This window comes from Vidua macroura, chromosome 3, assembly GCF_024509145.1.
Source record: "Vidua macroura isolate BioBank_ID:100142 chromosome 3, ASM2450914v1, whole genome shotgun sequence".
Taxonomy (NCBI): Eukaryota; Metazoa; Chordata; class Aves; order Passeriformes; family Viduidae; genus Vidua; species Vidua macroura.
The window spans coordinates 56,736,642-56,762,674 of NC_071573.1; the positions used below are offsets into that span (position 1 = coordinate 56,736,642).

Genomic DNA, 26,033 nt, shown 5'->3' on the forward strand with positions numbered 1-26,033 from the left:
TCTTTCTTTCTTTCTTTCTTTCTTTTCTTTCTTTTCTTTCTTTCTTTTCTTTCTTTCTTTCTTTCTTTTCTTTCTTTCTTTCTTTCTTTCTTTCTTTCTTTCTTTCTTTCTTTCTTTCTTTCTTTCTTTCTTTCTTTCTTTCTTTCTTTCTTTTCTTTCTTTCTTTCTTTCTTTCTTTCTTTCTTTCTCTTTCTTTCTTTCTTTCTTTCTTTCTTCTTTCTTTCTTTCTTCTTTCTTTCTTTCTTTCTTTCTTTTCTTCTTTCTTTCTTTCTTTCTTTCTTTCTTTCTTCTCTTCTTTCTTTCTTTCTTTTCTTTCTTTCTTTCTTTCTTTCTTTCTTTTCTTTCTTTCTTTCTTTCTTTCTTTCTTTCTTTCTTTCTTTCTTTCTTTCTTTTCTTTCTTCTGCTATTTTAAGTCTGTAGCCTACAATCAGCCAAATGCAGTGTTATAATCTTGTTAGCAAGTTCTGGGTGTGCTAGAACCCATAGTGTCTGCAGTAAAATGCTCTGTAAACTCTGTAAATCGTTGTTCTTCTATCACTGACATACATCTCTCCAGATGTGCTGCACACTAAAAATAAAATAATAAAATCCAGTCAGTAAATAGTATGCAAAAATAATTTGCCTTTACAATAAGGAATACTTGTTGTTTACAGTAAGCATTGCTTGTAAGCTCAGTGTTTATAACATTATTTGCAAATGGGTGGATATTGGGCTGGAATACTGTAGATCAGAGATCAATGCCAGTGCTTCCTGAGGGATGTTGATCTCAGCAAAGGGATGCTTGCTGCCAGTCTCCAAAAGCCTGGAAAATCTGGGAGATGTTAAGCATTTTGCCCATTCTGCTGAATCTTTGTCTCTCCCAGAAGAGAGACAAGAACTTGTTCTCCCTGCAGAAGCCCCCTCAGAATCAGGAGTCCTGAGGCTGGTATCGCCCAAGTCTTTTAGAAACAACCAGCATATTTGCAAGTGTGGAGCGTGGACACTCCTCTAATTGTGGAAATTCTTTACCCTTAATTTGAACACGAGAAATTTAACAGGAGACTGATACAATAAGATTTAATTTGGGTCCCATTTGTCTCTGTTACTTCCAAATCCTGAACATTTGTCATATCAGTACAATTAGTCTCTACTAAGCCAGTTAGCTCGGCATGACACACATATAAAAGTCAAGAATACATGTAAGCCTCAACTAAATACTTCATCTTTATCTTTATATCCCAATTCATTATACAATCCCTGTATTCAGCCACAGATGTTTGAAATCTTGTTTTAGTAAAAGACAAGATTTCAGTGAATAAAAGAAAGAATTAAACGTTGGTACAATTTGAGAAAAAACATTTGAAATAAGGAAATGACTAATCCCATAGGAAATCAGGAAACTTAATTAAAAAATAGTTGTCATTCATACTGCTTATCTGGATAGCCAGAACTAGAAAAATGAAACATGAGGAGTTCTGCCCATGCAGCCTCATTGGGTATTAAAACATGACTACCTGTTCTGATGGTTGCAGGCAGAAAATTCTTTATAATTGTTATCATGCATTTAGTATGCTGTTCAAAACTTCTTTGTGCATGAAGCGATATATACTTCACATTTTTTTCTTCCTCACACTGTGGGGAATTTTAAACAAGCATCCTTAATATGGAGTCTCTTCTGATCAGATCTTTGCAATCAACAGAACAGGAGGTCTACAGCAGCCAGGACTGCATCCTCTAAAAGGTCTGCATCTAAAATTCCTCAGACTGAAGCTCTTCTGGTGTTATAGCAAGAAGGTGGGTAACAGGAGGTGCTCTCTGAAAATGTAACAAAAACATGTAAAATCAAAACTTCTTAAAAAAAAAAAAAAGGAAAAGTGAAATTTGCATTGATGTGCTGTGTATATCAGTAATTTCTAGTATTATCTGTTTCTTCAAGAAATGATGTAGTTTTTATGCGGCAGCATTTTTCCCTCTAAAATAAAAAGACAATGGCTGCAATTAAAGATACAACACTATAAATATGCAAGCATACAGCAGAGCAGTAAATAAAAGCTAGCAGTGCAAAGACAAGTGATCTCTCAGATAGTGGGATGTTGGGCTCCATGAAATCACTCCATGATTGCAACTGCATTGCAACTGCATTGCTCCATGAAAGCAACTGCAACTGCATCTGGCGACTTCTCAGAGATCTTCATCATGCACAGAAAATTGTTGAGATAATTGAGGTTCCTTCTAAGATGCACATGTGTGTTTGCAGCGAGGACGAAGCTCAGGATTCTGGGAAAGCTTTTATGATGGTTTCATAGGCGGGAGGTGGGGTTTGCGTGGAGTGGCAGATGCGGAGGTTGTTGTTAGACCAGTGGAATTCAGGTTGACTCAAGCTGTTGGTGGTGCTTCCCACAAGGGTTGTGGTGGTATTTGTGGGAGTGAGGGTGATCAGCTGACTGTTCATCTCCACAGGCAGGGGAGGACACTGCAGAAAAGGGTGGAAGGTGGATGCACGGAAGCTTGACTTCCTGGGGAAAGAGTTGGCCTGCTCCAAGGAGGCTTGCCGCTGGAATGTGAGGCTGGCCAGGCTGAGGTTGCTCCGACGTTCACAGCTGCTGTTGCGGTAAAATCCAGTCCTGCTGGCAGTGTGGCCATGGGAGGGAGGTCTGGACCGACGGCTGAAGGATGAAGGGCTCCCCTGGGAAATGTGGGCACTAGCTCTGCGACGGGACAAGCAGGTGAAAAATGCCCAGATGATCCCTCCAATCACCAGTCCAATCACCATGGACACTGTGAAGGCTATTGTTATCTGCTCTGAAATACAGCAAAAATTAATCTCAAAGTTAATGAAGTAACTCTGAAGGATATTCCTGCAAGAAAATTAATTTTAAATGCCAGCCTCCTTAAAAGATGAAATGGCCCTTATGTCTTGGTAACACATGAACTTCACAACACAAACACAACAGTTGAGGGTGCTCTTATTACACAGCATTTTGATGTTTTGTGGGATTTTGGGGTTTTTTTCGATGTGTTGTTTTTTGATTTTTGGGGGTTTTGTGGGTTTTTGGGGGTTTTTTTGGTTTTTTTTGTTGTTGTTGTTGTTGTTGTTGTTGTTGCTTGTTTAATTTGCATAATTCAACAAGATCCAGAAAATAACTTATATTTAATATCAGTTTCTGCACCAAGGCAAGTCTTTAGCCTTTCGTGGAATCAGCCACCCACCAGCTCCAAGTGTTATAAAACTGCCAAGTATTTCCTTCTCTGGGCAATAGGAGGTTTGGATTTATGCAGACTTGTCCTTCTGCTTATAGACCTTTATGTTCTGTGTGTACGTGTTTGCAAATTCACCTATTAAAGCAGCAATGTTCTCTGCCATGTTCTTGATGGAGTAAGCTCTGTATTTATTACAACATGAGAACACTTCCCAGCCTTTTACTGCTGAGTAACAGATAGTTTAAATCCTCACAGTAATTAATGTAAATGACTACATCCTAAATCATTATGGTCAGAGATAGCCATTCATAATACTAAATCTATTGAATATTTCCTATCCCCAGTGCCCAATTTAAAGATGGATTAATCTGCCATTAAGAAAAGTAGATTTCTAGCTCTTTTAGAAATGTTTTCAAGGCCTACAAGATCTGAAAAAAACCCAAACAGAAAAACCAAACAGAAAAACAAAACTAGGATTGTTTTCTCTCCCACATGGTTTCACAGGATGGAAAGATGTGATTTTTCTTTGTATATTTCTAAGAAGAGGACAGGTACTTCAGAAAACTTCACTTGGTTTGCAACTGAGCACCAGCATTATTGCTGTTGTAAAAAGCCCAGAGATATACTTGTAATCCTGGATAAGGCCTGAAATGAATGGAAAACTTTTATAGATTCTCTCAAAATCCAAGGGCTTGGATCTAAAACAAGAAGGAACACTATGTTGACAACTGGTGGAGCAAAGAGGGAATAAGCAAAAAATATCCATGGGACACCTTGAAACATGTTTGTTCTGACTGTATTGTTCTCTCATATTTGTGAAGCATTTTTGTGAAAAAGGAAAATGTATTCATTAGATAGAGAAAGGTGAGTAACTCCTAGAGCATACTGAAGAGCAGGCCCAATAACACTGCGCCAGACAGAAGGTATTAACTCCAGGACTGGGATGCAGACATTAGAGGCCAGAAAAGCTGAGACTAGGCTCAGAATTTTCAGCAGCTGCTGAAGAGTTTCCCCTGAGTTTATGGTGCCGTACAAACAGTCATTCCCAAACCCTAGCATAATGACATTGAATCTAAGTTGTGGGACTTGGCCAAAGCAGGTGCTAAAGATGCAAGAAGAGTGAGCAGCCTGAGTGATGGCTATGGAGAGCAGCCAGCACACCATGAAGAGGGAGGAGATGTGCCAGGCAGGACTGACTTGCAGACAGAGGCACCTCAATACTGGCACCCTGGAATAGATTATTTTGTTTTAAGGCAGCCTTAAACTAAGGACAGGTCACTTCAGAAAAGGGGAAAGATACATTATCTTTGCTTCCAGTAGAATAAATGTACATGTTTATTGGTTAATTGCACTTTAAGAAGCAGTCATTATTATCGTCCTTATCTAACTTCCTACTTTTCTCCCTTCAGGGAAAAATTGCTAGTGATGTGATTCATACTTGGAAGGCTCACAATCCTACTGTTCCTGGCCTGTAACCTCTGCTTTCAGGTAGGCTTATGACATTATCCTTTTCAAATAAAGACTGGCAGGGATAATGAATTGGATATTGTTGCAGGGGACTGCTCCCTTTCAGGAACACTTTGGTATCCTTTCATTTGGAGGCGGATCAGACTTGACCCTAAAAGACAAATTTTCTTTAAGCTCTCATTTCTACAACTCAAAAACTTTTGACTGGACACACTAAAGACAAAGGGTGGCTGCCTGGTCAGCTTTCTGCGAGAACCCACTGGCAGCATCCTGCACTGCAACTCTTGGCTTCAGATCAAATCACTTATAAGCAGCCTTCTCACAAGCCCAGTGTGATTCTGCCCTTTATAAAACATCTTTAAAAGACAAAGCAGGACTTACTGTGCCCCTTTTGGTCAGGAATAGCTTATTAAGCCACTTTAATAGATTTAATACATTCTGTTACTGCAAGTTCCTACTCATACTCCCAAAGGTGGGCAGGGAGAACCAGGACTTGGTGACCTCCAGTTGAATAAATCCCAGGGGGAGTCCTGAAGACAGCACTTCCCACGCACTACTACTGTCCCTGGCTATGGGAAAGTGGAGCAAGAAATAATCCTTTCTTGTGCTCATTTCTTCTGCACTTCATCTCAAATGCTAGTTGGGTTATACTTGAGGCTGCCAAGGAATCCCCCAGGCACAGGGCTCTGTGCTGCCACTGGATATCCCTGCAACTCTTTGGGCTCTCAGCTGGCAAAGGGGATCTCCACAGGGTTCAGCAGCCTCCAGCGTAAGCAGAAGCACAGCAAGCAGCACAAGTGTACCTGGCTCTGGGGTTGCCATGCACCACGGTGAGGATTTGTCCCTGCATCCCTCAAGTCATGATTTTCACCACCTGCACAATCTAACCAGAGTTTCACACTATTAAAAGCAGATAAGGGAATTGACAAAAGTATTGAGTGCAGCTCTTCAGTCCTTCCCACGTGCTGTTCCCCTGTGCTGGAGGTACAGCACAGACAATTATCCCTTTGGATAATGGCGTCATTTTCTTTAACTTGTTTAGTTCTTTTATTTCTCTATCTCCATATATGATGGAAAAATCGAGGGTCAAATTATTCCCTGATGAAACACAGCTGGGTTTACACTGACTATTTCAGTTGCCAGGATTCCATATGCTCTCTTTTCTGTTTGGACCTACATTTAACCCCCTTGTTTCTTATTACAGAAATATTACTAGACCCACTGGTTACAGACACTTCATTTTTTCTCTTCCCAAAATCTCACTGACTTCAGTTGGAACTGTGGGTCACTATTGGGTGAAACTCGTTCTTTGCTTACTCCCTGCAGAGGATGAATTTCACAGAAATGTAATTCTGTTCTAAAACCTTATATTGTAGAATTGTAAATCTATGCCCATTGATTTCCTCTTTAGAATGTCCAACAATCACAGCCCTGAGGTACATTGGAGAAAATATTATCAAACAGAGAAAAGGATCAAAGGCAGACTGGGACTTGCTGCACCTGGGATTTGAGTGGAACAGCTGGCCTTCACCAAATTGTTTTTCTCTTCCTTAATCCGGGCAGTGTCAGAGCAGAACTAGCCTTCCGGGGAGTCAGAATGACACTGATACAAAGTGTCTCCCAAGGGGCCATTGTAATAACTTACAGTTTCCTGAGCACTGTGCCTGTCATTCTGTCCTCTGCTTTTAAGGAAAATAGTAAGAAGATCTGGGGATAAGTTAGGGATGCTGCTAATAACAACAACTACCCAGGGCCCAGTCTCCTAAATATGTTTTGATCTGTATGTTTCTCAGGTTGTTCACACTGCCTGCTTTATTTGATTATGCCATAACAGAAAAGATTTGGTACCTCACCTCAGTCAATTCTCCACTCTCACCTGTAACACCAGCTGAGGTGAAGAACAAAGGTTTTTATCAACAATGCAGGACAGACTTTGAGGTACAAAGCCAGAAATGAGAGGCTCAGGTAAAAAAGCAATTGGATATCTTAGCCACTTTACCTTTCTATCTGTGGGACTTCCAACATGACCATACAAAAACGGTTGGCATTTTGGGACCCATAGTAACATTTATAACTTCTTAATATTACCCCCAGATCTGAACATTAAGTCAGCACATTTGTCAGCCCAACATCTCTCCAGATCAGGCAATTTCTTTTGAAGTCTCTCTGTTTCCTCCTCTCTAGTTTCTGCACCCAGTGTTATGGAAATGTGGTCCTACCATTTGTACAGGGGATTATTGCATCTGCTGAGCAAAACTTTTTCTTGGTCATTGAAGCTTTCTTTAAAAATTTCATAACTTTCCATTTCTATTGAGTGATAGCATATATCCTATCAAATTGATAACCTCTGGCAAGTGCGGATCGCTTGACAGAATCCACATCAGGGAAATTTAGACACAATTTAGACATCACATTAGTAATATGTGACAATAGACAGGCTGATAAGATGTTTTTCCTAATACTGGGCCCTGAAAATGTTTTTCCCATCTGGCCTGGACATCTGAAGCAGGGTCAACCAAAGGTGGCTCATACCAATCAATAAGTCTTGTCAGAAGTGTACTATGTTCTCTTCTTCCTCCCTTTGGGTTTACCTCACTGAAAAATAGCATCACAATCCCTACCTAGATGCATCAATCCCTGAAATACCCAGAATTTTTATAAAATAGATTTGCTTTTCATGATAGAGTATCCTGCTTCTATCATGTAGGCTTGCAGATGTACTAGGACAACCTTTTACTTCTGTGAGTTTCATTTTATTTCATTTTATGGACCACATCAGCCATGTCTTTGAATTCAAAACACATTTGTGTTGTGGATTCATTTTCCTAAGGAATGTCTCTCTTGCCCTCAGCTCTGGCTGCAATGAGCTGCAATAGGACTTTGTTCCTTGACCTCAGGATATCCTTGGGACTTGTGTATTTCCTATACCCTTATGGTAAATTCCTGAAGGTGTAAAATTAAGGTGGGCACATGCTCACAAATATATACTTTGTAAAACTTTACAGCTAGCCATAATGGGAGAGAAGTACCTTTCAAAATCATGTAAGCAGCACCCTCAGTGAGAGCATCTCAGAGCATGAACCAGGATGGGGTGGAGGAGGACACTAGAAAGTACTGAATGCAAGGGAAAGAGAAGTAGAGAAGAGTCTTTCAGTCAAGCTGTGGACACACAATGAATTTGAGCTGCATCTTTGCCAATATTAGTGAATAAAGAACCACTCAGCTTTCCAAGCATCTGTTCTGCTCATTTTATTGCTAAGCACAAGAAGTCAGAAAACACCACAGGCTGAGATGATACCTACACACCTGATTTGGTTTCTAGTGGGTGACTTCCAAATATTGCAGTCTTTATGTTTTAGAGCTGTTAAATTTTTATTGTTTTTGATAGTGCATTGTTCTTGTTTTATTCAAAGAGTAATAATTAAACTGTTGTCTTGGTTTTGGCCAGCACAGAGATAATTGTTCTGCAACAGCCATGAGGGGGCAGAGCCTGGAGCTGTGTGGGCACTCTAGGGTCTTATTTTATGCCACCTCATAGGGTGAAAATAAGGAACACTCACTTCCAGGAAGAAGGGTGTGGCTTCAGGTGGGACAAAAAGCGTGGCAGGGTAGGGAACCTGTTGGTTCATTGTCATGCTGTGTTGCACCGAGCTTTCGTTGTTTTTACATGTAAATCACCCACATTAGGATACTTTTACTGTTGCTGGTGTTACTGTTTGTTTTCTTATCTCATTGCTCTTCCCAGTGTGGTAGTCTGTTAATTTTACAGTTTGTTCTTCTGTAGTATGTTTTGATATTCCTTGTTATAAGTTTGTAATGGTTCAGTCTCTCTACCCCATTTGGCTTCCCTAATGGTTCAGTCCTGAGTTGTTCACCACAGTTTTCCCCGCCAAAATGTATGTCAATCCACATGTCAATCCACCTGTATACCTCCCTTGTTCCCTTGTCTCACCCCTGTCTGTCAAAGATAGCACACTCCTTTGGTTCTGGAGTGTTCCCTGTCTTTCATCCCTTCCTCGAAGCAGAATTGGATTGTAAGGTTTGCTCCCTCCCCATGTTGGCTTCTACTGGGAGCCCTTACCCTGCACCCCTCCCCTAATGCCCTCCTATTGGCCAAAGGTTGTGTCCTACCCGTGTTCCCCCCATCCCTATAAAAGTAGTTTATTCAGGTTCAGCTTTGTCACTTGCTTTGCCCCACTTTGAGATTAAATCCTTGGAGACTTCGGCAAGTGTCCATCCCTTATTCCTTTGCCTCGGTTTCCTCATGCTCTGTGCCTCTGCTGCGCTACCCACGCCGCAGCGATCACCGCCATCCGTACCGGTCTTGGCAGAGACTTGGGGGCGGCCACTCGCGTGTCTGCCATCTGGCGAGCCTCCATCACATGGCCGCTGAGAGCCAGGTACATCCCAGTAAATTGTTCTTATCAAAACCTGATAATTTTCACCATTTTGTACATCCAGTTCTCAGCTCCCCCCTGCGGGAAGGAAATTGGAAGGGGAAGGCTCTGGAGAGTGAGAGAATGGAGTCTGGTTTGGGAGAGCCTTGGGGGGGATGAGGGGGACACTAAAGTGAGGAGTGTCATTCCTAGACCACAACAGAAGTTTTATTTTAAAGTTGTTAGAAGTGATAAGGTAGCTTGTCACCCAAGAATGGCATTTTTCAGCATTTAAACTCAACATTCTATAGAGACACTTTACTTGTACTACATTAGAGCAAGACTCTGTTCGTTTACTTAAATGTCTGAGAGTAATTTTACTATTTTTCTTTTTTTCCACCTGCCCCAAACTAGCATGAGACATTGTGCATCTGACATGCAGCTTTTATTCCATGGGGACTCCAGGAAGCTCAGAGGTAAAATATACAAGCTTATTGATTTCAGCTGAATTAGCAACAAGAAGTATCTATCAGTGCATACCACTGTGACATAGAGTGGAAGAGAGTTATTTTTATACTTCAAAACACAATTCTAGAATTTAAAATTTATTTCCATTCTATTTCCTTCCGTCTCACATTTTTGCTAGCTCTCTCTCCTTTATGTGATGTCATATGCCAGTTACTCAAAACTTGTTTAAGCTGGTAAGCACTCCTCTCCCTACATGCACACACATCTGCACAAACAACTTCAGCTTGCCTTGACCCAAAGCTGAAAAGTCTTGATAACTAGTAGAGGATTTGAGCTCAAACATGAAAAAATCAGCTCAGCCTTTTTTTACTGAGATGATCTTTTCCCAAAATGAAAGCTCGGTGACAAAAGCAGGTATAATACGCATACAAACCAGTACGGGAATTCATACCGTACACATCCATTGCACAGCTTAGTATAGAGCACCAGCTAGTGTACTAAAGCATTAATTACATTCTACATTGCATATTACAAATCTATTAACTTGATAGTAACAATAGGTTCAGACACTATTTTTGAGGAGTCTCAGGTTTCAAGCAAGGTTCAGCTAAGTCATTAGCAGACGATCATAACACAGACTCTTCTGTGCAAAATCAGACCGGAGCAGCCACAGTCCATTGGAGCTTGAACAAACTGATAGCAACTTCCTAACAGCTACAGTGTTAAGGACATGTCCATGTCTGACCAACCAGGAGCCACTCTGGAAGTTACACTTGTACCACCAGAGCTGGGACAGAAGCCCTTTTGCAACTACACCCCTTAACCCACACAGTCAGACCAGGTTTCCTTACCGCTCAACCCCTGGTCCCACAGCAGAGTCTCAGAACTCCAGATCTTAAAAATCATTTCATCATGGTGCAATAACTAAATAACAAAATAGCAGCTCGAGCTGGTGCCTCCAAGGAGGGACCCAGAACAAAGGAACTTCTAGGCTTTTATCCCCTCACACACAGTCTAAGGATGGGAAAATCTGGGGTGTTTGGCTCTTGCTGTCTCCGAGAGTCCAAGTGTCCGGTCCCGTGGCAGGGCCACAGGTCCCTGGGCCCTTTTTTTGCAAAGGGTCAGCAGGTCACAGGCTCTTGGCTTGGGCTCAGCCTCCTGCCCCCTAGAACACAGCCTGCAGCTGACCCTGCAGCTGTACCCTGAGCTACCTGCACTGAATGGATTCCTCAGCAATAGGAAATGTCCATCTCTAAGCTGGACAGGCTACAGCTACTCATCCTCATGTATCCCAGAGGGTCTGGAAACAAAGTACACCCGAGGCCCAAAGAACCACCACTTCTTCTTCACCCCTTCTTCTACCACAGAAGGCTTGAAGTGATTAGCAATACTAGAAATTTTATGCTGGTTCTACCAAGCTCCAAGAAATCATTTTAAAGCTGGGGCTAGTATTAGTTGCCAGCTCCTGTGCTACTGTTGTCATGCTGAACTCAAAAAAGCAATTTCTTTATATCTGACAAGTGTTGATATTACTATCTTCCCAATTGCCACTAATTGTGTTACCAAAACAACCTCTCATTAATCATTTGTAGGCAGTCCATGATTCAGCTGGGTGGATGAATCAGTTGCTGCGTAATATCAACCAGCTGTGATCTTAGTCATGCCAAAACTTCAAGAAACTTCACACATTACTCTTGTAAAATGACTGAGCGACAAGCTACAGCACAAGGTGATTTAGGTAGTTGTGATGTCCAAAAAAACAGAATCTGTAGGGGAAAATAAGCTGAAAGAAAAGTAGACTTGTGCAGGACCTAAGAACTAATAAGTGAGATTCAGTTGCTGCCAGAAATATTAGAGCTCTGAGTTCAGACACAAACTTGCTAAAGGGATGTTTTATTCAGCCTGTGCTACTGCAAGATTCTTTTCTACAGCAACAGAGAGTAATTCTCCCACTTCACCTAATAACAGGGTTTTTTTATGTCCATGGCAGATAAAATAAGAAGTGCTGGGTTTAAAATAAAGCAAAGGAAATTAAAAATCTAACTATGAGAACAGGTAAGAACTAGCATAGATAATCCAGGAATGTAGTGCATCAACACCCAGTAAAGATTTTAAAAAGCAACATCAGTCAATCCTGTTAATCCTGTTTTGAAAAAAGAAGGTAGAACAAATGACAAGGTCCACACTGACATAATTCTGTGCAGTTTCTAAGATTTTCTTCTATTTGGTAAGCAAATGGTTTCCAGAAGCATCAGAAAAAATATTAATTAAATGACAAGTTAAAAAAAAAAAAGGGCAGTCCATGATTTTGGATTAATGCTCCTTTTGAAATGCAGAGGGGCTGATTGTTCATCACAGGGTTAACTTCACAAATGACGAATTTATCTAGGAACAAGATTGCCCTCTGCTGGAAACTGATGCTGGAAATCGAAACTATACAGAAACCACCTTCATTCAATTAAAACGGAATCAGAAAAAGCTATTGAGAAACATTCCAATCGAAGATTACAGAGAAGTTTTTAGTACCTCAAAACCCAGAAAAATTCAGAATTGCATCACCATAAACACTTAGGACTAGCATTTTGCAGAGGCTTTGAAAGTGAGGTAAACCAAGGCACAGCAAAAGTGTTCAGAAGTTTAAAGATGTAAAGCTTGCACAGTTTTGTACCTTGATGCAAATATCTGTGCTCATGGAGGAGCATAAGGCCAAGTCTATTCTTATATTCATATTTCTTGACATCCACAGTGATATCCAGAATGATCTTCATGCAACCAGAGTACATTTGCTTTGATTACTAATACTATAATTCATTGTGATAAAAAGTCAGAAGAGTGGAATATGCCATCTCAATACCCCACAAACCAATTCAGAATTAATGATGTTCCCTTGATATTACTGGCAGTTGATTTTTACTGGAATGACAAATAAAGAGTAATTGTAAAAATCAGAAGGAAACATCTAAGATAGAGATGTCAGCATGTTTAATTTAATGCCTTGGGCACAACTACGTAAAACAAAGCAAAGAGTCCTTCAGGCGTACTTTGTTACCATGTGGTTTCATTGTGATTCCTAATGCATGACAAAAACAGTAATAGAATTTGATCATTTCCACATATGCAGCAAGCAATCCTCTGGCCAGACATTCTTACCCACCTCACAAATGCAGAGTTAAGCTATATGGCTTCTGCATAAGCCTAAATCAAACACTAAATCACAATCTGACACAGTGCAATATGACATTATATTTATTATTTAATTGATAAAAATAATTTACACCTGAGAATAAGTAATCTCATATATGAAAAGACCTTAAAATCAATCAGATTTTTCTAAAATTCTTAAAATTAAGGATGAAATACTGAAATATGTAGTCTAGATTTAAGAAAACAGAAGACAGCCAGGGGTAGAACATAGCACAAGGTTTTGAAGGGGTTATTGGGAAGAATGTAGTGTGAAGAATATATAGAAAACATCCTCAGTCCCACCATACTAATTCTATTGTCAGTGTCTGACCCAGATACAGCTTCAGGTGGAGCTTGTTCTTACTTTAAGGACCCACAAAAGCCAGGAAGTATACTGGAAGCCCAAGTCTTATAAGAATATAGAGAAGAATATTTTAAAAGTTTTAGAGTGAGAAAGCACACTCTGAGTGCCTTGAGACACTATCCATACCAGAAAAGAAACGTGGCATTTCAGCCTTCCTAGTGCATCCTATACACAGTGGCTCCCAACGCAGCGCTTGCAGTAGTGCTGAAAGCTCTGCACATGTCCCTCTGAGGCTCAAGAGTCCCTTTCTGTCACCTGAGAGGCAGGACCTTGTTTCTGCTCCTTGCTTTTGGCAGTGCAATCTCTCTCCCTCTCCCCCTGCAACCTGCTCATCTGTTTCCCTGTTTCCCAGGAGAGGAGTAATCTCCCCTTTACAGTTCCATAACTCTTGCTCTCCCTTTTAAATGCACATCATGTATTTAGCAAGGTTTTGGAAGGTAACCCTTCCTATGGCAGACAAGTTGGAACTAGATGATCTCTAAATTTCCTTCCAATACAAACTATTCTTTGATTCTGTGATTAACATGGATAAAATTAGTGAAACGTGTGCAGCATAGTGTCTTGGCAGAAGCTGAAGGAAATCTACTGAGGCTCAAAACTGTGAAGTTTCTCCAAAAGGGTCCTTTCTCACTCATAACATACTGCTTTTGAAATACTGCCACAGTGTGTTCTGCTGTCAGTCCAACTTCTATATTACTTGTTCAAAAATACATGTAATTGAAAATACTGTTTACTGCTCTATTTACAATCTCATTTTTTGAGATTGCTAAAACAAGGACCTTCTTCAGGTGAAAATTTAAAAATATGTACAAAGTTGAAGAATGGAAGGAAGAGCTGCTTGTGAACTTTGCTGAATACTTTTCTAAAATATCCAATAAACTTTTCTAAAGTATTCCTACTCAAGGAGCAGGAATAGTGATCTTTTTTTTCACTACAGTAATGCCTGACCTACATCCAGTAATGCAAAAAAAATCTCCTGCTGCACATCTTCCTCTGGAAACAGGTGTAATAGTGAGCATTTTGAGAACACCGAAGTATGTTTGTGTAGTACTGTACTTTTCAGTTACTTACCTGAGGTTCAAAAACTGATCTTTCTTTGTCCCAGTACTTTCTGGGTGAACATCGATCTGTTTGGGAGAGTGCACCAAATATTTCTATGAATATCTATATCATTGTGGGCTAGGAGATCCAATTAGGTAGCAGTCATAAAAAATCTGTGCAACCACAAGCTAAGAAATGCTGGCATAATTTCTAAATGAATGGATCACTGATTGGGAGTATTAGTCAACTCTGCTTGACCTAGGACAAATGATCCAGGCTGGAGACTCAGTATGAAGTAGGATGTTGTGCTTGTCTCACGTCAGCCAGTGGTGTCTGGGAGGCTGTATTTGCACCAGGCTGGCCCAGGTCCTGCTTGCCCAGAGATTCCTACACTTTTCAATTAACAGAGCCATCAATGGCTTCCTTCTTTGTTTGTAGTATGCCTGCATGACTTATGCACTTCCCACAGAAGCCACATGTTTCACCTTCACTTGGTTATTTCACCTTCTATTAACCTAGATAACAGAGAGATGGTATTGATGTAACTTAATTTTTAAAAGAAAAGGTTTAAAATTAACAGATATCACTCAAAGGTCAAATATGTCATAAGTGTGTGTTAGGATGCTGGATTGTGAATGCAAATGTCCAAAACAGGAATTAATTTTCTTCTGCAAATAAGATGCCAGAGAAGCAAGGCAGAGGCCTCTGGTGAGAAACAGAAACTGCCATGACTCTTTCCTTCACCAAGCATTTGGCAGAGCCCAAAGAAGTTTACACATTATATTAAACTGACTATTTTTTTTCTCCCCCATTTATTTAGCTGAAAATTTCCAAGGTGTTATTTCATAACAATGCTGTATATATTTTTATAGTTGGTGGAATTTTGGTTATGGTCAATTAACAGATAAATCTTAAAATATGATTGCCTCATTTTCAATATGTGAAAATCAAATTAATGTGTTTCCTGCCTCTTCAAGTAGAAAGGAATAAATTATGTTAGAAGAATAATTTAGGATTGCTTGGTGCAAACTTCAGTACAATCAGTACAATAAGTACAATAAGTTTCAAAATCAGAATAAGTACATTTTTGTATAAGAAGTGAAACTTCTACCTTGAAAAGCAGGGGAAAATTGCATTGCTGATAAATGTTGATAGGCTTTTCTGACTATTTTTAATTTTTTTATTTTTTTTTTCCAGACAAAAGGATATGGCTATGAAATGAAAATAATCTTACTAAGAAAAAGATTCAGTCTTGAGCCTTGATTTTGCCTTGTGCTCTGGTTTTTTGATTTTGGACATTTATTCCCTCTCCATGCTTCAGATTAATCTTCTGTATAAGGGAGGTGGTACCACACACAACCAGTCGTGTGGCACAAAAAGATTTTAACAAATATTATTAACTCATTTAACTCAAGTTTAAAAAATATTACAATGGTAAAATGGAAAATTGTGTATAAATGCAGAGCATTTTCCTTCAATAAGTTCTGCAAGAAGAACTGAGGCAGAACCATGGCGCCCATAGTGTGCTGACCAGCAAATGTGAGTATGAACTCTAGCAGGTGACCATGAAGCCTCAGGGTGTTTGTCCTGGGGAGAGCACAGAGCCCTAAGTTGCTTTATGTGACACTTTCACATTCCAAAACATTCCCTGGTGTAGTGCTTGAAAGAAGAAATATACTTTGTTTTCGACAGACCAGATTTCTGCATTTGGTGGATAAAGAATGATGGCAGCTCATGTAACAATTAGTAACAATAATGTAGGTGTAATTGCTAAAATGTGTGCATGCTGTGTTCTTGATTATTATTTAAATAATACTCAGAAAAACTTTTTCCTTTTCTTTGTTAGTACAACAGGTTGGTGTCCTTCTTGCTAAAGATGGTGAAGCATTTGATAAATCAATGGCTGTATAGCGGAGTGGGTAGAGCAGAAAAGCAGTAATTAGGATGCCACAAAACACAGCCTGAGGATGACAGACTCACTTTAAAAGAATAATTTATATACCAGGAAGAAATCATGCTCCAAGTAGACAGAATACAAGAATAAGACTGGTCTCTTCTCTTTGTGACATAGTTTGTTGCTTTCATCCAACTACAGTAATAATGCTCTTTTCTTTGGGCTTGCCAGAATAAGGGCAAAGAAAAAAATAGGTTCCTCATTAGTATCTACTTTTGTCTCGCTGACAGGCTTGCACATAAGATCTTGGAATGCATTTACATATTAACTTTTTCAGTCTAAGCCTCTCTCAGTCAGACTTTATCAATATCTGACTGTTGTTATTGTCCCCTTCACTTCAGTAATAGAAGCGAAAACTTTCATGTTTTACCTAACTGATAGAAAAATTAGCATAATAATATTAAATTTGGAATAGTTTGATAATTCTTCCTCTTCAGAAGACAGCATAAGACTGATGAAGTAAAAGGACACAGCCACTACAACAAACAGTACTGCCACGTGCATAAGAAATCCAACTGAAAAGCGGCATACAGATCAGCTCTTCCCAAACACAGCTGAAGGGGAACAGAAAATGGGATATCTTGAAGCTGAGAAGGGAAAGGTGAGCAATGCCTTCATTTTTAGTTACATAGCAGATCATGGATTTATTTCTTTTTTCAAATGAGAATATTTCTGGAGGACTTCAGACGAGGACCCAGGGACCTTGAGCGTTACAAAAAAATAAGATTCACTTTTGTCATGCTGGCATTCCAGAGCTGATGTTCAAATGCAGTTGCTGCCATTGCTAATGCCTCACAATCACATGCTGTCTTTTATCTTCCTTCAGTTAAACCCACACCCTTGTTGCTATTGCTCTCAGTATCACCACTATTTATGTGACTGCTGTGTCCTCTTTGAGTCACTGGCTCAGGCTGCTCCTCTGCTGCCTTGTGACACATCCCAAGTCAGCTCAGGGGAAGTGGAAAGGGGAAGATCTTCTGGTGAAATTGACCTGATAGATAGGACAATAAAGTCTTCCTTGTAGAGATCTTAACAGATTCAAGCAGAGGAAAGGTGGTGTGTGTGGGTCTCACTCGCCCTAGAAGTCTTCTGACTACCATGTTTCTTGTTCAAATTATGTGGCATACTTAAATCAGCTTCAGACTACTTGATCACTTGAGAAGTAATTTAGTTATGTGATATTTTCTGTATCTCTATCACAGGATTGTCATGCAGATCAATATCTCATCTGAAGTGGAAAAGAAAGCAACTGAAATATCTGTAGCTCTAGAAGCCATGCACCAAAAGTTACTCTCATGCTGCTGGGCTTGTGAGGATGCACAGTCCTACAGCCCTCTCCAAGAGTGGAAAAAAAAGGCTGTCTCAGTTCTTATATAGGCAAAGCAGAGTTTTACTGGTGTTGACATTATTTGGTTTTGCTTGTGTTCTCAAGAGTCTGTCTGATGTCCCCATGTATGGCATTAGTAACAAAAGCAAAACTGGCCCCTATTCTAAAAACTCTGCTGAGATGTATGGGAATTTCATAGTCCTGATTTCTGCAAATTCAGTGTGCAGGGATATTGCCAGTGTTCTTCATCCATACACACAAGATTATTCATTCAAGGTAAATATTTGGTGAAGTAATCTGGAAATATGGCTTCACTATTAAATTTGTGGCATCATGTAGCATTTCACTGAGGAGCTGGAAGGAGAATATGTAGGTACTCTAGATTTAAAGTTGGTAATAGGAAGGGAAACATTTCAAGGATTAAACATTAAAATAAAGGTCTCACTGTTTTTCATAGTGTTGTTTAAATGCATCATATTTTATATCTGTGTTGTGCATCTGCTTCTCAGCTAGATCTACTTGAAATAATCAGTGTGGTTACAGGAAACCTTTGTAAAGCCAGAGATGTCTTTCTATATGATCATGTGTCATATGGTACCTCATCATTTTTCTCTTGAGAATATTCTTATGAAGAAGAACAGGGAAATTATCTCTGAGTTTCAAATAGGGACCTGAAACATGCTGATACCATCTATCTTCTCTACCAGAAACCCAACTAAAAGTCTGTCTTCCAGTATGCGTATTTCTAAACATCTTTAAGGGAATCCAGCTTGTTCTAAGTTCAAGTTGCCTATAGGAAAACAAGACAATTCCATTTCTCAGTGAATTTGGGAGGAATAAAGGTATTTTGCTCTGTGTTAAGAACCCTGGCTCAGGAGTCTGAATACATTTTGAAGTTGATAAAAATCTCTCATGGGAGGAGTGTGAGAAGGCTTTATGTCACCATTGCCTTTACTCAACACAGCTACATATCCACTAAGCCAGTTATGTTGCAGGTGTGTTATTTGACAGAATTGGAAATCTGCAGCCCCAAGGACATGGTCTGTCCACACAAGACAAGACTGACACAAAGGTATATAGGCATTCCCTGCTTCTGTCTGCAATTTACCTTGTAGAATGCAATCCCACCATTCACACATTTTGCACATATTTTAAGGAAATTGTGCTCTAACTAGTCCATCTGATCAATATCTTCTGGGCTAAGAAATGAGTTGTATTTTTCAGCTAGTTTTCCTGGCCATTTCATGTAGTGAATTCTCACAGTTTTCTGACTAAACTAGGAAATGCATCCCTCCTTATTATTTACTATTTTATGTTACACTACTTTTCCATAGGGTTGCCCAAATTCGCATAGAATAAAACAATGAGGAAGGCATTTGGATTTTACACTCTTCAAAACATGCTCTTATTCTACCATCAGTAGATACACTTGGCTTTGAAACAGGAATGAATGATAAGCTGCTCTTTGTTATTAGAAGACATAAGAGTACAGAAAGGTAGTTTTAGCCATATACAATTTTTGCCTTTTTTTAAAGGCTCCCTCTTGAATGAGTAAAGAAGAAAAATATTAGTCAGAAGATGAAAAGTTAGGCAAGCAATAAAGAACTATGACTCTAGGAAATTTATAATAGCAAATCTGGAAGTATGAGGTACTTATTTGATTGTAAAACATAGGTGAGGATTCAGAAGAAAGCTTTGTTCACACACGATTAACTCTCATATCAACTCCATCATTATGGACATTGCTCAATGTCTGCTCAATGGTTTGAGCCCCTTAACGAGCTAAAATCCGAAGTTGCAAGTCCTGAACTGTGGATTAGTAACCCTGATGAAACAGAATTCAAACTCTGAAATTCAAGTGTTAAGCAGACTTGTCAAAGCAGGGCTTGTTAAAGCACTCTGGGAAATCTGAGCAGGAAAGTGGTTGCTGTAGATATTGTCAGTGTATGCCAGATGGGGAGCTGCAGATTCAGCTGCATTTTACATATATATATGGCTGGCTGTGACACAGGAAAGGTTTTAGTACAGGCTCCTGACCAAAGAGCTCAGATATATTCTTTCAGATATGTCTGACTTCACCACATCAACATGGTTCATTCCTTCCTCTGATAACATTTGTTTAGACTGTTCCGCTCCTTTCCCTTCCATTCACCATGTACTAATGAATTTGACTTGCTTTAATTTTTATTCTTATTGGGTAAATATAACTGGTTTTTGTATAACATTTTACCTAAATGCTAAAAGGCGATGAGGTTAAAGAAAGTAAAAATTGGCAGTATCACTTATCACTGGAATGCCATTTTCATCTATTGTCCTCAGTTGTAAGGCTCCATCCTTACTTTTAAGTCTCTGTTTTTTGAAGAGTACCTACTATTTTGGATAGTCCTATTATTTTGGATAAGCACTGTAAGGAATTATTCCCTAAAACACTACAACAGGACTGCATGGTGAGGTTAAAAAAAAGCATTTTGCCTCTCCTTGTCTCTATTCTCCTATTGCGGCTGCTTCCAACACAGGAGCCTGTAAAGTCTGAAGTCATCTGATAATTTCAAAAGGAAGAAGCTCATTTTTTCACATTCCATTTCCAAACTTTTGTAGGCATTAGTGATCTAACCCAAAGACTCTGCAGCAAGAGATTATATCTCCTGGGAAAAAAATTATTCCTTGTGCTATGAATTCCTTATGATGTGTGATATGCTGCCAAATATTGCACTTTTAAAATTACTGTGTTTTTTCCTAAATCACAGAGAACTGACAAAACAGAAGAGACAAACTGAAAGGAAAAAGTCCAGGTGATGCAGTGTCTGCAATCACCTTGCTCTGTTTTGGCTCATTGCCATGAATTAAAATACCAGGAAGAATGAATGCACACACTGGGGTGATTTTGAAAAGGGAGAAAAGAGAATTGAAGAGAAGAATAATAACAATTCAGGAAATACAGCCTTGAGGTTGATAGATCACCTGAATCCAAAGCTCTAATTTTGTTGTGTTTTCCTCCCTCTTTTTTCCACTTTAACCCTGAAGATTTTCTCTACTAAGAAAAAATCTTCAGTGGTGTAAATCATCTATAAATGTTTCTATGTCACAACTTTACTTCCTCCTTTCTGCCAGGAAAGGAGTTGCATTGTCAGCTTATTGAAATCCTCTGCCCTATTAGCAATGCCAGCTCTACCAGGATAAAGGCCCTCTGGGTGACTCTGCTTCAAAGATGCTGGTCTTTTCCAGCCATCAGACTAGAAACAGTAATGGCCTGTAAGAAGATCCCACTGCCACTTCTGCTGTCAAGTGCTCCACAGCTGGCTCCAAACTGCAATCTTTCTGTGTCCACTTCTCCAGCAGGACAGCTGAGGCAGGCCCCAGAGCCTTTTTCTTGCTGCTAAAGTGTGAATGGAAAGTGTACACATTGTATGAACAGGAGCAGAGGGAATGAGGGCAGACCAGCCAGTGGCTGTGCTGGAAATGGGCTGACACAGACACCCAAGTGTAAGCCAAGAGGCTTAACCTGCTTCACCACACAGGCCACCACAAGTGCTGCTCTTCCTGCTTGCAAAGAACAGGGCTAGATCTCTTGCTTGTGCTTCAACTCTGCCATGAGTGCCACTCACGAAGGATCCCAGAAGAGGAATCATCTGCTGTGGCTGTCTAGGCTGTACTTTGCAGTGCCCAGCAGCTGTGTTACTGATGGTGTCAGTGCTGCCCTTCACAAGTATTACTCCAGTGCAGAAAAAGAGTGATGCACAGCCTTAACCATAGTTATTGCTACACCAGTAACATGATAAACACAGCTTGAGGCATTAGAATATGCTCACCCCTAATGCCATTTTTTTCAGCAGAGCACATAGCCTTACTTCTTTCACACAAACAGACACATTTTGATGGAGAGAAGACCAGTGGGTTGTGGGAGAGACTAGGCAAAATTTGATATATTTAAAAACATGGGTGCATTTGTATCTTATGAAGTCAAGCAATAATGCCTATAGTATGTGCCAAGCAGTATGAAATCTCAAAATGCTGGAAGCCAGCTGATATATGGCATTATTACCACACACCAAACAAATAACACCCTGGATTCTGATTCAAGAAAAGAAAAATTGTCCTTAATGTTTTTAAGTTATCAAATTTTAAGGTTGCATTTTTAATAGACACTTGAGTAAAACTAGACTGAAGGGTAGTGTAGGGATCTAAGTTAATGTTGATTAAAATCTGCTTACACTTTTTCTCTCTACTGCTGTCACATTGAACAAATGTACTATTTAAATTCAATTTCCTGATCTGAAATTATATTGCTATCTATGCTGAAGAAATAGGATTGTCTTGAAGACATTTATTGTATTTACTTGTGTGCAACTGAAAATGCTTTTAGGAATTACAAGAAATGCACTCCTGGTTTAAGTGAAAACATCTTTGCTCCCACTGTTATCTTATAAATCAAAATGAACTCAATAAAGTCTATATTAAAACAGTAAAAAGTGAGATTATTTGTTGATGAATGGGTATCAAACCTTGAATTTCTCACTCAGCTATTATTAAGCCTCCTTTTGAAACTAGTAATAAAAATATAATCCAGACTCTCTGTCTACAGTTACAATGTGATATCAGCAGTGCTGAAGTTCAGCAAGGACTGCCTTTAAGTGCTTCTCTTCTTACCTCTTCCAAAGTACCATACCATGGACTCCCGCTGTGAAGGAGCGTGGGCAGCAGCTACACAGCTTCACAGAAGCTGGCACCTGATAGAAAGGAGCTCCTGCATCCTGGCAGCAGCTCAGACAACTTATCTGAAACAGGCATGGAAAAGCTTTGCAAAACATCTGTAGTAGGAAAAAGCTCTAGCCAAGCAAGAGTCAGGATCTAAATTTTTTTGCTTATGACACATTACACAGAGGACATTTGCTGACAGTGCCAGTTCTGTCATAAACTCCTTAATTCAAAACAGAAAAGAGTTTAATATTTTTCCTAGCAGAATTGATTTTAGGCCAGCAAAACAACTTTTTTGCTGCCGTTGTTTTCCTCCACTGCATAATTTAGCATTCCAAAAATACTGCAGATTGATGATAGTAACATCTGAATTCAAAGAAGAATTCCTGCAAGGTCTACAGCTAAGCATTACAGTTATTAACCCTCCAGTCTGTCACTGAGTGTAAACAGAGCTTGCAAAAAAAGATGTACTGATTTTTTTTAATATTATAATTTTTTAAGATCTTTGCATGAGAGAAAGGGTTTAGACTATTTAGACAACTCAGACAGAATTACTTATATTGAGGTGTTTATATCTTGTTTTTCTCTACACAGCTTGCTTAAAGCACACTTCCACTGGCCTGGAGCAACTGTAAAATGATTTATATGTGCTCACACATAAGTAAGCAGAGGACAGCTTAGTTTGTCCATTGTTCTAAAATTCTTAGAGTCACTTTTAAGAAGCTACTGTGTGAAGTTATCACTGGAAATTGTACTATTATAGAAAACAGGATGCCTGTATATTTTCCAGCATAGGGAATCAGTTGTTAGACAATAGATGGTTTATAAAATTGTAAGAGATTAAATATTTTTATGAACCGTTGCTTTGACTGTTTTTACAGCACTGATTTCTTTCTCACAAACTTAGTCCCTCTCAGCAAACCTTTGTGCACATGTTGAAGTTTACGCTTTGGCTGAGTCCATGGAAGATGCCGAGAAGTCACACATGCAGAGAGAAGGAATGTATCATTGTACTGTAGTAACATTCACAGTACTACATGGTGGGTGGCTTAGAAAACAGCCTTTAAGCTATGTCCTAAAAAATCAGTTCCAAGTACTAAATTCATATTTAGTAAAGAACAAAATTTTATTTATATTTATTATGTGTAGTGGTGGGGTTTTTTTACCTCAAGTCATGTATCTCCAGGATGTCAGAAAACACACTTCTATTGTTTTAAATGATGTTTCCACACAGTGAGCTTATGTCAGTCATCATCTTCTGACATATACTATACAGTCACCCTTCCTAGTCTACCATACATGATGTACCTACGGGAAATAAAGAGAAAATTATATTCACTCCTCTATCTATTCACTCCTAAAATCTATCAGAAAAGTAAGAAAAATCTGAGAGGCATCTTCACTTTAAAGAACCACGAAAGCTCTTCACAAATACCCAATTTCTGAGGTTCATCTGCTGTCAGAGCCTAAACAAATGGGATGTGATCAGGGCTGGGTACAGTGTCAGACCAGCCAGGTGAGCAATGAGGATGAAAGGAGGTGCTGGCCCTTTCAGCAATAAGTCTGATAAGTTGTGCCCTGCTCTGTGTTGTCAAATGCATCAAGTTTTTATTCTGAAACAGCCATTTTAGAATTACATCCATCTTCACTGTAAAAAATTATTGTTGTTCTTCAGAGTCCAGAAGACAACTTCCAGACAAAAAACTCTGAAACAGTAATAGTAATAACCGTAATTTTTCCTCAGTTAACCTGTAAGTATTTATCAAAGATGTCAAGTATCAGTACTCTACTCTTTAGCCCAAGACACAAAATTTAAGTGATTGTCTCATTGTCTCTCAGTAGGAAAATATATGTGTCACTGCAGGAAGCCTAGATGGCATTCAACAGATACTTGTTCCTTATGACAAGAAAGAAAAGGGACTTCTTTCCATCCTTTTGTATGTTCCCCCCCACACTCTTTTCCTAGGGCGCTTCTGTGCAACTAAATTTGTATTTTGCTGATGCATATTTTTTTTTAGCTTTAAATAGTGTTCAGATTCTTGGAGGGATCATTGCTCAATAGCAATAATACAATAGAGAAAACCAGATACATAATTCATTCTAAGCTAATTGCTAAAAAATATTGAAATTAAACGTAGCAAGCAATAGAATGAATCTTTAGAGGGAAAGATTTTCCACAGCAATTGCACAGAATCCTTTAAGATCAAATCAATTAATCTAATTACCCTGAATGAATTTCAGTATAGCATATACTTTCACCTCACACTATACATTTCAATTTATGAACTATTCCCAGATTTGGGTGAAAGCAAATAGCCACAGTAGATAATAATTGACATATTTGTTTGGACACATTGAGATAAAAATAAGGAAAATCTCACCATAAGGCAGCACAACAAATTACAAATAACTTTTCATTCTGGAGGAATAAGAGTTCATTCCAAAAGTTGAAACACGTTTAGCCTTTGCTATCCCATTTTCATCAAGAGATGAAACAGATCATGTCTACTGTGCAAGTACATCCATTAACCAGTTGAGAATGTCTACCTGGTCTGACTATTGACTGAAGTCAATAGACACCTTTTCAACTGGCTGCAGTAATGAACTTTTTGAAACAATCAATTTTTTGCCCTGGCAGCTTCTTCTGTCTTCATTCATTTAAAAACATGATAAAACTTTGTCAAATAAACATTTGGAAAACAGTCTTATCACTGCAGGAAATACAAAACCTATTCATTACTCTTTGCATCCAACATGAGGCTTAAAAGTATATAGAGGTATTTTTTAAGGCAATCAACAACAAATATCTGCATCAACATTAGGAATATTCGGAAAAAAAAAAAAATCAATATCCTTACCCCAAAACTTTGGTGGCCATGTGATTGGAGTAAAAGTATTGTTCCTATCCATAACATCCAAATAGCAAGTACAGAATGGCACGTCCACAGAGGAGCAATAGTTTTCTGAATTTTGAGATTTTTTGCACTAGAAGCACAGCTTTTGTGCTGCCACGGAACTGTGTTGTTTGCCTGAAAGGAAATGGATGTATCACATTTCCTGCTTCTGGACTCGAATTAGTAAGTGCTTGCCTTATCTTGGAACACCACATGGTTCCCGAGATGGGGAAGTAGTTTCCTTCTCGTCATTTCCTCAGCCAGACCAAATTGACTCAGAACAATACCAAATCACCTCCTTCTCTGAAACATTTTGAGCTCCAAAAATCCAGAGATAGAGAGATGAAAAATCCTTTCTGTTTCCTTTAAAGATTTTCTATGTTGAAGATATTCCTTCAACATCCAAAAACACTTGTATACGGGTAGGAATTTTCAGTAAGAAAGAAATGCACCAAGTGGTTTTTAATGGACACCAATTCTTTAGGATGTTAATTTAGGGTATGAGGATGGTTTAGTATTCACCATTGTTCCTTGGCTGGTTTGAGGAACTAGCTGGGCCTGACAGTGTAACTGTAAATTTTTTCCTTTCCACACCCCATTCTGAAATATGAGTTCCCTGGAACACAAACAGGCTTTGAGCTAATTGCTTGGACACGTTTAATACAGTTTAATGCAGTGTTAATTCCCCGATAGAATTGTAGGTACCGCTGCTATATATAACATATAGCAATAACAACATAGCTACAAGAGAAATTAGCCAAGATATTTAATGACATAGACCTAGAATTAATGGAGAATGAATGGACATCAATAAAATATATACTTTTGTATTTGTGTGATAATTTCTATAGAAACAAGTTTTTTACTATTTTCTTCTTACATATATTCCAGATAATGGATAAACATTCCATAAACATTCTGCCATGAATGGAAACCTCTGTTCTCTGAAGAGATGAATGAGAGTTTCCTTGCCCTTATACTATAAAACCCCCAAACAAACCCAAACCCAGAACTAGCTATATTTATTTTTCATAATGAATATCTAGAATCCCCTAAATTTAGGACTATTCCAATCTTAAGATTT

At 39.0% G+C, this 26,033-nt stretch overlaps 1 protein-coding gene across 1 annotated transcript; it reads right to left on the reverse strand.

Moving 5' to 3' along the window:
• Nucleotides 1–392: 392 nt before the first annotated feature.
• Nucleotides 393–25,164, reverse strand: MYCT1 (MYC target 1). The gene is given in 4 exon segments (XM_053974640.1): nucleotides 393–568; nucleotides 1,494–2,781; nucleotides 24,914–25,028; nucleotides 25,030–25,164. Coding segments are annotated over 3 exon segments (783 nt in total). The 3' UTR covers nucleotides 393–568; nucleotides 1,494–2,248.
• Between the last annotated feature and the right edge of the window lie 869 nt (nucleotides 25,165–26,033).